Source organism: Saccopteryx leptura, chromosome 6, assembly GCF_036850995.1.
Source record: "Saccopteryx leptura isolate mSacLep1 chromosome 6, mSacLep1_pri_phased_curated, whole genome shotgun sequence".
Lineage (NCBI taxonomy): Eukaryota > Metazoa > Chordata > Mammalia > Chiroptera > Emballonuridae > Saccopteryx > Saccopteryx leptura.
Window position 1 is genome coordinate 20,571,986 of NC_089508.1, and position 14,794 is coordinate 20,586,779.

The following is a 14,794-nucleotide window of genomic DNA, read 5'->3' on the forward strand; positions in this document are numbered from 1 at the left end:
TAAAAGCTCTTAATCTTATAATGAGTGTTTCTTGATATTTATTTTAGCTAAAAATAAAAAATAAATAAATCCTTGAGGTTATAGGTCGTGAGGTAGTGTCCAGCTCAAGTGTTAGGTAAATCCTCTTACATTCAATAGTCACCTGCACTTTGAAAGACTACCCCTCCGACGGACTATGCTTCCCAAGAGCACACAACAGAAAGCAGTCCATAAAGTGCATTGTGGGACTTGTAGTCTTTGGTGACTTCCCAGCCCTGGAATCACACTCTGATTCTGGGATGGTTGAACTCAGGAGCTACCAATTAACTGGGCCCATGTCGGTGACGCCGTGGTCCAACCAGAAAAGCCGATGTGGAAGTCTCGCATAATGATTGGCGTATGCATGACCCTGTGGGCGGGGCAGCGAGGTAGGCGGGAAGACCGCGACGATTGGGCGAAGAGACCGCAAGGGCAGGCGGGGATTGGCTGCACGCTGGGGCAGGCCTAGGAAGGGGCGGAGGAAGGAGACCAGAGCAGGAAGAGCAGCGGCGAGGCGGCGGCGGCGGCTGAGTTGGTGGCAGCCGAGGCGAAGGCGACAGCTCCAGGGGGCGGCAGGGCCCCGAGAACAGGATGCGGGGCCGGGTCGGACTGACGCTGCTGCTCTGTGCTGTGCTTCTAGGCACAGCCTCGGCGTCCTCGGGTTAGTACCCGCCCCCTCGGACTGGAGGCCGGGAACCACCGCCTCCCCCGCCCCGGCCTCCATCCCGGGGCAGGGCCTTGGGGGCTCCCCCTGGAGATGCACTCTCTCGGGTCACACCTCGCACCTGCCTGTCACTCGCTGTCATTCCTGGGTTTTCGGGTGATCTGAGCTAGAGGGGGTGTTTAGGAAGCTGGAGAGGGGAGGGCAGGGGAAGGAAGGCGCGGTCACCGGGTCCACACCTCTTCTCACCGAACAAACTTTGCACGACTTCTGGTCACGAATGAGGAATGGACTCCGTGGGGGTGAATTCCGCAGCTGATGAGACCCACGGTGACCCGGGGCGCCGACCGGAGCTTCCCGGCCCGTGCGGGCTCTGTGCCCCGTCGGGTCTGAGGCTCCGGCTGTGGGATTTGCAGGTTAGGGAATGGACACTCCTGGGGCTGTCACTGGGCAGAGCCAGGTCCGCCGGGACCGGGATGTTGACGGTGGTTTGCTGAGCACCGGAGACGGTCCCGGGTCTCTCTGGCTTTTTAAGAATGGAAACCTTTGATCTAATTGTGTCCCTTCCCTCCCCCTTTTGAAGAAGCATTCCTTAAAAAGTGGTTTTTAACTCTTGCCACAGTGTTTCTGAGTTGCCCCATGTTTGTTGACAGTAGTTTTATGATTTGTGAGAAAATCATGTTCCTAACTCTTGCCACAGTGTTTCTGAGTTGCCCCATGTTTGTTGACAGTAGTTTTATGATTTGTGAGAAAATCATGGTTCCTATATACATACTTAAAAAGAATAGCAGCTAGTTTTTAACTTTATGGAGATACAGAAATCTGTGTGCTGTTGAATTGATCTTTTAATTAGCTGATTTATACGCAGGCCCTAAAAATAATTATTTTTCTTTTTTTTTAATACTTAAAAAAAAAGACTCAGATTAGTCTCCCTACATCTGAGAACTCCTGTTTCTGAGAGTTTGGGGTAAGAAGCCCTCAGTGTTTGTAAGTATTGGTAAAGAAACAGTGCAAAAAAGCTTTGGAATTTTAACCAGTTTTCATGAACAAGACAGCTGTTCTGTGACTTTAATTTTTTTTTGTTTTTTTAGAACAGGGCAGAGTATAAATATCATCTCTCATTTTTCCCCAACGGAAAATTTCCCAGATGGTTATTTGAATCCCCAAATTATCTGTCCTAGTTGTAAGTCAACGTCATAACGTCATTCTGCTTCTAAAATAAGAGGTCTAAGCCTAAAATTCTATCCGTGATGTGGCTTGATATACCATTTCAAAAGCAACAAGCATATGCTAGTTACCTTACTGAACATCATGCTTTGAGGTTCGACTCCCCGTCCTCCCCTTTTAGAGATAGTTTGCATTCGTGACCAAATCTTTAAAACTTGACATAACTCTTGAAGCAGTGCTAGCAGTCATTTGATCAAAGGAAGTATGAGAAGAAACTGTTGAGTGTACAAGGTAGAGTGCTGAGTGGACCATGGGCCACCTGCATCAGATTAGAATTACTCTTAGAGGTTTGCTTAAAAAGCAGTTTTATGTCTAGAACAGATCAGGGTGTCTAGTTTTAACGGCCTCAGAAGTAATTTTTTACACTCAACTGTGAGAACTACTAGTTAAAGGACATGGTGTAGTCCCTCTGAATTCAGTTTGCAGAATACAAATAAAATTAAAGCATACATTTTCCTGCATCTTCTTCTGACTAGATTTTATATACTTAAAGAGCTTTGTGTCCATTGAAATGATACTTGAAGTCATTTAATCAACAGTTGGGATTCTCAGTGTGTTACCATAGAAGACTGTTAATACTGAAGTGTTAAATCTTTGGGTTGTGTTGATGTAAGCAGAGGACTAGCTTCAAGAAATATCTGCTGTGATTTCCATCATAGTTAAATTGTGCCAAACATTTCTCGGGTAGAGGCAAAAACCTTACTTAGCCAGAACTAAACATCATCGATGTGCATACTGACGGGTAATAAAGGCAGTACTGCGCTCACAGGGAGTACGATTATCGTAAAACATTTATATAAGATCAAGTTTTATAAAATGAGGATGTGGGTTTTCAGTTGATATTTTTTATTCATTAAATTGCATATTTATAGGGTATGTCAGCCTCGTTTTTAGTTTCGATTTTAAAAATCTTGTCTTAGAGGCATATAAAAAATGATAATTTTGTTGGAACTGTTTTCTTTGTGAATAATAAATTTAAAGAAGATCAAAAGATATATCTTAGAATAATATTCTCAAGGTCTATCCATGTTTTTGCAAATGGCAGTATTTCATCCTTTCTATGGCTGAGTAGTATTACTCAGAATTGAGAATATTATACTAAGAAATGAGTCAGTAAAAGCTAAGAGCCACATGATTTCACTCATATGTGGGATATAAAACTGAAATTCATAAACATAACAGGAAGGCGGTTACCAGCGAGAAGGGATGGGGAGAGCTGGTACAGGGTAAAGGTCTGGACAGATGGTGACAGAAGATGATTTGACTCTGGGTGGTGGGCACAGGCTGCAGTATAGAAATCCTGTATCATAAAAATGTAAACATAGTATATATTTCTCCATTTTCTGAAGATAGTAGTGAAAAATACTATGACTTCTCACTTAGAAATACATGTTTTCTTATTTTTGGCAAGAAGAGGCAAATGGTTTACTTTTCTCTTTGTGCCAAACAGTCTTTTGAATTAGGTCCACTGCTAGATATGTCAAGTAGTAGTTCTGTTAATACCATGTAGTCAAAGAGAAGATTTCATATTGCAGAGGATGTTTCATTTCATTGTTCTTTTGTTCCTCAAAACAAGAGTCCAGGCCCTGGCCGGTTGGCTCAGCGGTAGAGCGTCGGCCTAGCGTGCGGAGGACCCGGGTTCGATTCCCGGCCAGGGCACACAGGAGAAGCGCCCATTTGCTTCTCCACCCCTCCGCCGCACTTTCCTCTCTGTCTCTCTCTTCCCCTCCTGCAGCCAAGGCTCCATTGGAGCAAAGATGGCCCGGGCGCTGGGGATGGCTCTGTGGCCTCTGCCCCAGGCGCTAGAGTGGCTCTGGTCGCAATATGGCGACGCCCAGGATGGGCAGAGCATCGTCCCCTGGTGGGCAGAGCGTCGCCCCATGGTGGGCGTGCCGGGTGGATCCCGGTCGGGCACTTGCGGGAGTCTGTCTGACTGTCTCTCCCCGTTTCCAGCTTCAGAAAAATGAAAAAAAAAAACAAAAAACAAGAGTCCACAGGGCAGATGGTATTGTTCCTTTTGGACACTCTGGGGAAAAGAGGCTGAGCAAGGTGCCATATGGAACCACATCACATATCTGTATATAACAATATGTAACGAAACCACATCTTGCATGCAGTTCTCCAAACCTCGGATTTGGAGTCAATAGGAATCACGGGAGTATCCCAGGATCCGCACAGTTTCAATGGCAAAGCAAAAGACAGGATGTCTCTGCACCAGACTCTTAAGACTTTGAAGGTGTAGCAGTGTCATTTACATGACAAGTTGGAAAATGAATGTGTAATAATTAGTTTTCCCTGAAATAGTATCCCTGGTACCTTGCAGTTTTGTTAGCTGATAAAATAAAATCAAAATTGATCTTTTTCAAAGGAAAGGATACAGTTGCTAAAGTAATGCAAACCATTATATTTTGGATGTGATACAGTTGAGTGCAATATCCCTAACTCCTCATTTGAATCCTTTTGCATTTTTCTTGTTGCTTGAAGTCTGTGTTCTGATTAAAGCATTGCTGTTTTCTTTTTATTCGTGCACAACTTCAGTGTCTTTAATCCTTACCTGACTTCTGTGTGTCAGAAGTTTCTAGGTTATAAGGAACTACTTTAAATGTGTTATATGACTAGATGTATTAGTTTGAAAGAGAAATAGCTTATGCTTTAAGACTGTACCATCTGGAGTAACTTCTCCCACTTTAGTAAATGAGAAAGAATTCTCGTATTTACCAGTATCCTTAGTATCTATTCATAGTTTAAGAAAGAAGAGAAAGAGAGAGAAGCATGATGCAATTCACATGAAATAACCCTGGTGTCACAGGTTTCCAGTCTCTTAGAGTTCAGAAACACATTAATGCCTAACAGCTTGTAGTGTCTGAAATGTACATGTTTTAAAGTTTATTTATAAGTATCTATATTATTTACCAATTAGCTACATACATGACCTGTTGTGACAGGTATTAGATTTAGTGAGTTAAGAGTTATAAATAATCTAAAGTTTCAGTTTGGGGGATATACCAGGTATATTTGCATATTTAGCGTCTGCTCTTTATATATTAACTAGTTAATGTTCGGGATTAATTAAATACATTCATGCATACAACTTTGACATATAATAGAAATGAATTTTTTTTCCTTTTATCCAAAGATTTGTTGAGAATAGAATTTGAACCATATGTTTGAACTTGGGCTTTGGGTGATACTGTGAAGAAGTTAGCATGGAGGATGATTATCAGTTAGTTGACATCACTACCTGAATGTATGGGCAGTATGCATTAGTACATGCTGTATCCTTCTCCCCACCCACCAGAAATAAATATATTTGGAAGGTAATCTAAAAGTAGTGAATATGGAAGTAGCTAAAATTCAAGTTTCTTTGAATTGACAGCACTTTTGAATATGACAAAACCTCACTAGTAGACTTTTTTTTAAGAAAAAGAATCGTGTTTTGTACATAATTTTGAGTTGGTTATACTTTTTAAAGTTAGCTAAGTACTGTGATAATGCAAATTTCCAAACATGTTTTTGTTATAAGAATATTACAAGTTATGAATAATATTCAAGATATGACTATAAAGATAAATGGCAACCATAGTACCAAATTTTCTAGTAAAAATCATGTGGTCTTAAAACATTTTACCTAATGGTTAATTTCACATATAACTATGGAGCAGGCAAAACTGTAGCTCTCTCCTAGCTAAAATTGGCTAATTTTGAGAGTAAGAAGGAAACTTAAGAGATCATCTGTTTGTTTCTAAATACCTGAGGAACACAAAGAGCAAACATTTGCATATGGACATTGGGTTTTTTTTAATTGTTTACATAAGAACAGGAAAATAACTAGTGGCCAGAGTAGAAGAGCAGGAAAACACAGAAAGAATAATAGTAGGAAAACTAATGTAATTGGACAAAGCCAAAGCAGCAGATAGGAGTTTGGAAGAAAAGTGTAATTAGTGGCTGAACTCATTGTCTATTTAACATAAGCTATTGATTTCTTAATAACTATATATTTTGTGAATGAATACAAGGTAGTATGATGCTACTTTTTACCTGTATCTGGTTATCTCTTCAGTAAAATAGAATACAGTTCAAATATCTCCGTCTAGCAATTCTTCTTTCAAATAATAATTCTTAGCGTCCATCTTCAGTAGTCTCAGTGAACGATGAAGTGCTAATATAAACTAGTGTAACTCTAGATTCTGAGCAAAGGAAAATAATACAATAGGTTAACTTCTGACCCACCAAACCAGAGATTTTCTTTTGTAAATTTTATAACTCATTCTCACTAGTAGAGTGAGATACCAAGGAATCGGATGGTATCTGAAGTATCTGGTTTTGGTGTTGGTGGTTGTTGGTAAACTACACTCACCTACATAACAGGCAAAGCTCATGTCTTTCCTGGAAAAAGGAAAAACTGCCACCCTAACCCCCTTTCTCCTTTCACTTCGTCTTTTCTGAACAGTTGCTGAATACACCGGTTTTAGATGACTCCTGATTTATCTATCCAGTGTTTGATTATTATTTGTTGTACTTATCAAATGCTTTCTTTTAATACCTTTGATTTCCCAACAAGAAAGATGACTAAATTGTCTTAAAATTGTTTTGCAGATGAAGAAGACAGCCAGGATGAATCTGTAGAGGCTAAGGTATGTGCTAAAATTTGCATTGACTTGTATCTGATGCCTGATTTATTTGTTTGTTTTTACCTAGAGAGGGGGGGGGAGGGAGTGAGGGAGGGAGGGAGATGAGAAGCATCAACTCGTAGTTGCTTCACTTTAGTTGTTCATTGATTGCTTCTCATACGTGCTTTGAGGGGATGGGGGGAAAAGGCTGCAGCCAGACCAGTGACCCCTTGCTCAAGTCAGCGACCATGGAATCATGTCAGTGATGCCACACTCAAGCTGGTGAGCCTGCACTCAAGCCAGCGACCTTGGGCTTCAAGCCAGCAACCTTTGTCTCAAGCCAGCAACCATGGGGTCATGTCTATGATCCCATACTCAAACCAGCAACCTTGGGGTTTTGAACTTGGGTCCTTAATGTCCCAGGTCAATGCTCTATCCACTGCACCACCACCAGTCAGGCTTAATGCCTGATTTAAAACAAAGGATGTGAAATCTACATCTTTTGAGCAACAGAATTGGATTTAAAAAAAGAAAAGATATGGCTCAGTGGATAAAGGATAGGCCTGGCATATGAATGTTTGGACGTCCAGGGTTCAACTCCCAGTCAGGGCACGTAAGAGAAGCGACCGTATGCTTCTCTGTCCCTTCTTCTCCCCCTCCTGCAACTGGTGGCTCAATTGGAACATCGTCCTGAGCGCTGAGGATGTGGGTTGGTCTCAGCACATCAGCCTCAGGTGCTAAAAACAGCTTGGTTGACTTGAACATGGGCCCCACTATCTCCCCTCCTCCCCTCCTCGCACTAGAAAAAAAGAAAAGATAGCTGGTATTGATATTAGTTATAGTTCTTCTGGAGGGAAAAAATATCAGTGACCTATGGGAGAGAAAATAATAAATATTTCCATTAAGAGTATTGGTTATTAAGTTTAATTTCAACTTGAATGTTACACATGTGCTCATGTGTATCTGTGTATGTGTAAGAGCCCAAAGGCTCTTCCTGCCTCATGGCAGATTGATTTTATTCCTATTGTTTTAGCTTTTAGGTTTTTGAATTTTGTGTTTGTTTTTTTTAATGTTTTTTTTTTTTAGATTTTATTTATTCATTTTTAGAGAGAGAGGAGAGGGGGGGTGAGGAACAGGAAGCATCAACTCCCATTTGTGCCTTGACCAGGCAAGCCTGGGGTTTTGAACCAGCGACCTCAGCGTTCCAGGTCAACACTTTATCCACTGCACCACCATAGGTCAAGCCAGGTTTTTGAATTTTGAAGACCGAATGTTTGCCATTTATTTTTACTTACATCAATTTTTTTTTTAAATTATTGAGTTTCACACTTAAATTGGTTGATTGACTGGATAAGGCTGATTATTATGTATCCATGGAGACCAATCAGTTGTGAAATGTGCTCTCTGAATTAGAGAGAATATAGATAAGAAACAGGAAGTTATAATACAGGGCTGTCATAAGGGGAAGTATGAGCTATTTGGGAGCATGTAGGGAAAGACTCTAACCCAGACTCCAGGAGTTACACAGGCTTCCTGAGGAAGTAACAGCTAAGGAGAAACTCAAAGGAAGAGGCAAGGCTAGGGAGGTGATGAGGATAAGGTAACCAACACACACACACACACACACAGGAGAAACTCAAAGGAAGAGGCAAGGCTAGGGAGGTGATGAGGACAAGGTAACCAACACACACACACACACACACACACACACACACACACACGAAAGCCTGCAGAGATGAGCATGTAGGGTTCATTCAGGGAGCTGAAGGAGAGCTATCAGGATTATGGAAGTAATGGTCGCATTAGACTGAAGCAAGTTTTGGTGCTGTTAATGACTAAAAATACTTCCTGTTCTCAGACTTCTTTGCCATCAGATGAGTCGGTAAAGGACCACAGCACAGCGGGCAGAGTAGTCGCTGGGCAGATATTTCTTGATTCAGAAGAATCAGAGTTAGAATCACCTATTCAAGAGGAGGAAGACAGCCTCAGTACCCTAGAAGGGGAAGGTGTCACAGAAGAAATCAGCTTTCTCGAATCTTCGAATCCAGAAAACAAGGATTACGAAGAAGCAATGAAAGTACGGAAGCCAGGTATCCGGACGTTTCCTCTGCTTTTGCCTGATTTACAGGAAAGAAACAATTGAAAATTTAGAACTAGTGTACAAAGATGCAGGAGTCTGGTTTTACTGATTATTAACCTCATATAATGTATAGTTTTATAGATTTTAAGAAGCCAAATTTATTTACTTAACCAATTTGACCTATTTGCATAAGGCAAATTCAATAGTCAAAATTGTATTTGTGTTACATTTAATATGCTAACATTTCTTTTTCGACCCCAGTATGCAATCATCTGTCAGAGTGATACTCACAGTAAAAAATAAGGAAGGATTGTCTAACATGCTACTTTGGTAATTTTCAGAATTGTGTTAGGATTTTTATTGCAGTAACCTTTCAGAATTCTGGGTAATTTGATGTGTAGGTGTTTATACCTCTGCATTTGAAGCTTATATAAACTTTCATTCTCTTCTAACTTCCACCTTGACACCTCTATTTTAAAATTTAAAACATGATCTTTCTCTTAATAGAGTGTGCTAAATACCTATTCTTTAAAAAAATAAATTATTAATGTGTCCATTCTCCCTGTCCCACCACCCCGCTGTCATTTATTCAAAGATCACTGCTGTCCCTACTTCTTAGCCCATTGTTAGGCACTTGCAGGACTTGATCAATTTTACCTTTTAAAAATACAATTTTTTTGTTAAAAGTATTCCATACTCATTAATAGAAAAACCAGTTTAAAAAATTTTTAAATACCTTAATCTCATCTACTAGAAGTAACGGCTATTAACATCGGAAAGAATTACTCTTTCAGGTTTTTTTCTAGATGTATGGCTTTAAGACTACATTTGGTCAAAATGTATACACTATTTTACTGCCTTCGTTTTGCACCTAACAGTTTATCTTGACCAGTTTCCCATATCACTTAGTGTCCTTTCACAATGTGATGGTTAAGGCTTCAAAATTTTTTACATGTAAATATACTGTAACTTTGAAATGGATTGTTTATATATATTTTTGTTGTTGTTAGAAGATCATTTTAGGTGTATCTTTGCGCACATCTAGGAAAATTTCCTGAGAATTGGTCTTAAAAGTGAATTTGCTAGACTGAATGTAAAATTTCAAAAGACGTTTGATACATATTGCTAAATTGTTCTTCAGAAAAGTAATTCTGTTCATTTCCTTTGAAACTACCTCTTTTTCCTGTACCTAAGCCAAGTGTGCGTTACCATTTTTAAATTTGGGCCAAGCATTTTAGTTTAATTCGTTGCTTCTTATTTATTATCATTTTTTATTTAAATTTTTAACTTTCAATTACATTTGACATATGATATGATACTAGTTTCAGGTGTACAACCCAGTGATTAAACATTATATAACATACTAAGTGATCATCCTGATAAGCCTTGTACCCTCTGACCCCAGACGTTATTAGAATATTGTGGACTCTATTTCCTGTGTTGGGCTTTATATCTCTGTGACTATTCTGTGACTCCCAGTTTGTACTGCTTGATCCCGTCACCTTTTAACACTCCTCCCACTCCACCCCCAATCTGACAACCATCCAAAACAAACACTGTATTTATGAGTCTGTTTCTGTTCTACTTGTTTGTTTATTTTATTTCTTTTTTTAGATTCGATTGTTGATATGTACTTACTGCCATTTTATGATTCATGGTTTTAATCTTTATTGTTTCGTCTGCCTCTTAAAGAAGACCCTTTAACATTTCATGTAATACTGGTTTGTTGATGATGAACTCCTTTAGTTTTTTCTTGTCTGGGAAGTTCTTTATATGTCCTTCACTTCTAAATGAGAGCTTTGCTGGGCAAAGTAATCTTGGTTATAGGCCGCTGCTTTTCATCACCTTTACTATTTCTTGCCATCCCTTCTGGCCTGCAAAGTTTCTGTTGGGAAATCAGCCAACAGTCTTATGGGAGCTCTCTTGTAGGTAACTAACTGCTTTTCTCTTGCTGCTTTTAAGATTCTGTCTTTGGGCCCTGGCTGGTTGTCTCAGCGGATAGAGTGTTGGCCCAGTGTGTGGATGTTGCAGGTTCGATTCTCAGTCAGGGCACACAGGACAAGCGACCATCTGCTTCTCTCCTCCACCCTCTCCCCTTTCTCTCCCTCTTCTTCTCCCACAGCCAGTGGCTCAATTGGTTTGTGCAATGGCCATAGGCACTGAGGACAGTCTGTGCGCATCAGCGTCAGGCACTAAAAATAGCTTGGTTGATTTGAGCATTAGCCCCAGACAGGGGTTGCTGGGTAGATCCTGGTCATGGTGCATATAGGAGCCTGTCTCAATATTTCCCCTCTTCTCACTTAAAGAAAAAAAGGTTCTCTCTCCGTCTTTAACTTTGGCATTTTAATTATGATGCGTCTTGGTGTGGTCCTCTTACTTCATCTTGTCTGGGACCTTCTGTGCTTCCTGGGCTTATACGTCTATTTTCTTCACAGGTTGGGGAAGTTTTCCATCTTTTTTTTACATAGGTTTTCAATTCCTTGCTCGTTTTCTCTCTTATTCTGGCACCCTGATGATATGAATGTTGGTATGCTTAAAGTTATCCTAGGGCTGTTCCGTTTTATTTTATGTCGGGGATATTTCCAAACATGCACAAAAGTGAGAGTGTAACAACCCCTTGTCCCCACCGTCGCCCAGATTCAGCACACTTGTTCTCTTGTTATCTTTAGCACCCCACACATGTACTCTTTTTGTCTTTCCTAGAGTATTCTGAAGCAAATTCCACAATATTACTTGTACCTATGTGTGCATATCTAACATGAATTTACGTATATATCAACAAAACCGCAATAGTATTATAATACCCACAGAAGTCTCCTAGTACGCACGTTCCATTCAGTTTTCCTCGTTGTTTCAAATGTCTTTTTAGAATTGGTTCATTTGAATCAGTGTCCATGAGTAGAGCTTAGGTTTCTCTTCATCTGTAACAATTCTCCCTCGTTCTTAAGTGTCATTTTATTTGTTAAAGAAACAATATGCTATGAATTTCCCACATTATGGGTCTTCTAGCTGGTCATATTCTTGGAATATCATTTAAGTTCTAGTCTGTAAACTAGAAATTAACTCTAGAAGTCTGGGTAGATTCAGTTCCATTTTTTTTTTTTTATTCATTTTAGTGGGGGGGAGGGAGGGAGAGAGAGAGAGAGAGAGAGGTGTGAAGAGATGAGCAGTAAACATCAACTCCCATATGTCCCATGACCAGGCAAGCCCAGGGTTTCGAATCAGTGTTCCAGGTTGACACTTTATCCACTGCGCCACCACAGGTCAGGCTCAGTTCTGTTTTTTTATTGAAACTATTTCATAGATAGTGGTTTATATTTTCTAGTGTACTGCTTTGGGAGGCATATAGTGTCTGACTGTCCCACTTCTAGAGACTGATCAATGAGGTTGGCTGATGTCAGCTTGATCCAGCCATTCACATGTTCCTCACTGACTTTTCACCTAAGGTTTCGGCACCTATACTGTTGTCTAGACCCATTACTTCATTAGGAGTTGTAAAGTGATAACTTTCTAATTTATTACATCTCCTGCCTTTGTCACCTGAGATTCTTTAATAAAGAAGTTTCCTTCATCAACTGTTTGGTTACTCTGAAAAGTAGTTCATGAGGGAAAGCAGGATAATGCTTGATTCTTTTCTTTGAAATATTTTCAGATTATACCTTGGCGGCAAAGCAACCTCCAAATGAGCTGAGTGAGTGTGGTTTGTTTCGGTTTGTTCTGCTTTGCTCCACTTTGGAGCATCATGACAGATCCAAGGGTTCTATATAGTTACACTTCTTTCTAGTGCATTCCTTCTTTTCTGTGCTCACATGATCCCGTTGGGGCCACTGAGAGTCCCTTCAAGTTCATTCTTTTGTCCTTTTGACTAATCTTAAGTAACTTTTAAACTTTTTTCTTTTTAGGCAGGACAAGATGTCCCAAATTCATCTTATACATTTCCTAACCCAGAAATGAATGCCAGCCATTTCTCCAAGGAACCCAGAGTCCTTTTAGTGAGAGAGTGTATTTTAGATCCTACAGTGTAGGCACTAGGGATATGCATTGTAGCTGAGCTGGCATTACTAATAGGTCTTTTAGGTGGGTGGGGTTAGGAAATGTATCATTCTTACTGATTCTTCTAGTTCAAATTAAATATTACAGGTGAGATGGCACAAAGGGATTGGCAACATAGGAATCAGTCATACCCACTATCAAACCTGACTGATATTTTCAAAGCCACGGTTATCACAACATACAGTCCAGAGCTGCTCCCAGATCCTGCTCAAATAGGAGGCACTATGGCCCAGATTTCAACATCTGAGGCTTCTTACTGATGGTACGGAGTGTGACTTCAACCAAAGGGAGCTGTTTCGGTTATGAAACAGATCCAGCTCATTCTCTAGTAACTGCATGGCTTGTGTGAAATTTTCTTGGAAGTCATGCCTCATAAATTCGTACACCTAAGGCAGGGGTCCCCAAACTACAGCCTGCGGGCCGCATGCGGGCCCCTGAGGCCATTTATCCGACCCCCGCCGCACTTCTGGAAGGGGCACCTCTTTCATTGGTGGTCAGTGAGAGGAGCATAGTTCCCATTGAAATACTGGTCAGTTTGTTGATTTAAATTTACTTGTTCTTTATTTGAAATATTGTATTTGTTCCCATTTTGTTTTTTTACTTTAAAATAAGAGATGTGCAGTGTGTTTAGGGATTTGTTCATAGTTTTTTAATAGTCCAGCCCTCCAACGGTCTGAGGGACAGTGAACTGGCCTCCTGTGTAAAATGTTTGGGGACCCCTGACCTAAGGTTTGTGATCAGTGAGCAGTCTAGACAGACCAAGTCCATCGGCTAACGGAGGACTTTACTGGTGGTGAACATCACTAGTGTTTGCCAGAAGGTCTCGAGTTAGCAGGTTTCTAAGATGAGCTGATGATTCCACCTCCGTGTTTCTCTGTTTCTTGGGCAGTAAAGGGAGAGAATGGATCGCAGGTCTGCTGCCAGCCCTTTCCAGCCGTGAAGGTTTTTGCTTCTTCCTTTTGTTTGTGTCTTCCTTCCCTGATGCTGAAAATTTTGGTGCCTACCGACACTGTCACTGCTCTATCCTAATATGTATGTATCTGAAACTATGTATATATAATTTAACAGTGGCCACCTTATGACTAACAGTAGGACCACTAAATGTAATTTAAGATTTCTTTATGGTTCTTTTTGGTTTTAGTATATATTTTACTAGATATTTATAATATGGTATTTTAATTCACTTGAATAATTTTCAGTGTGGTTATACCAACAACTTTATAAAAATTTAGATTCACTTTTTTTATTTATTTTAGTTTTTAAATAATTGATTTATTGCTTCCTATTTATTTAGACTTTTTAATTTATTATTAATACAAGAAAAGGCTATGTAACATACATTACATAGACAGGGCTTTGTGTGGGCACAGCCCCGACGATGTTAGAACGGGCTTCTGTGGCGGTGACTTGTAGGTCTGCTTCCTCTGCCAGCCTCCCTGCCGTGCCACTGCCCTGTTGAGTCTCCTGCAGAAGTTCTGCTTCCTGTCTGGTGTCCCTGCTGTCAGCCCCCCCTCCCCCACTGTCTGATCTTCTTGTTCAAAGCCGGCTGTCACGTGCAGAATAAAATCCCACGCCTGAGCTTTACTGAAGGGGCCTCCCGTGATTGAGCCCCTCCCGTCTCCCCGACTTCATCTTCTGACACTCTTCTTTACTCACAGGAGTGCTCGACTCCAGCCACACCTGCCGCCTTTCTGTGTCTTCACAGCTGACATTTATTCCCAGTGTGTCAGGGTCCCCCCGGACCAGACCCCCAGGGTCAGTGGTTCTCCAGAAAGACTCACAGGACTCACTCAGCATATAGTCCTATTTACAGCTGTGGTTTATTACAGCAGAGCATACAGAGTAAATCAGCCCAGGGAGAGGCGCATGGGCTGAAGGCGACGGAAGCCGGCTGTCCGCTTCCAGGGGGCTGGAGGCGAGGGAAGCCAGCTGTCAGCTTCCAGGGGGCCTCCCAGGGAAGTCACCCCGTGCATGCTCGTTTCCCTGCAGCCAGTTGTGACAACACATGGGAAATGTGGTCTAGCAGGAAAGCTCGCTAGAGCCGAGTGCCTGGAGTTTTGACTGAGGGCTGGTCACACAGGCGCTCTCTGTCTAGCACGGAGCAGTTGCCACCCCCCAGAAGGAAAGCAGGCGTTCAGCATAGAC

General features: G+C 41.1%; 1 protein-coding gene across 1 annotated transcript in view; it reads left to right on the forward strand.

Moving 5' to 3' along the window:
* The first annotated feature begins 510 nt into the window (after positions 1 to 510).
* Positions 511 to 14,794, forward strand: part of SEL1L (SEL1L adaptor subunit of SYVN1 ubiquitin ligase) — a 50,302-nt gene continuing 36,018 nt past the window's right edge. Inside the window, exons 1-3 of the mRNA XM_066344367.1 lie at positions 511 to 679; positions 6,503 to 6,540; positions 8,375 to 8,606. Coding sequence (XP_066200464.1) covers positions 610 to 679; positions 6,503 to 6,540; positions 8,375 to 8,606 — 340 coding nt within the window. The 5' untranslated portion in view covers positions 511 to 609. The remainder of the gene's footprint in view (positions 680 to 6,502; positions 6,541 to 8,374; positions 8,607 to 14,794) is intronic.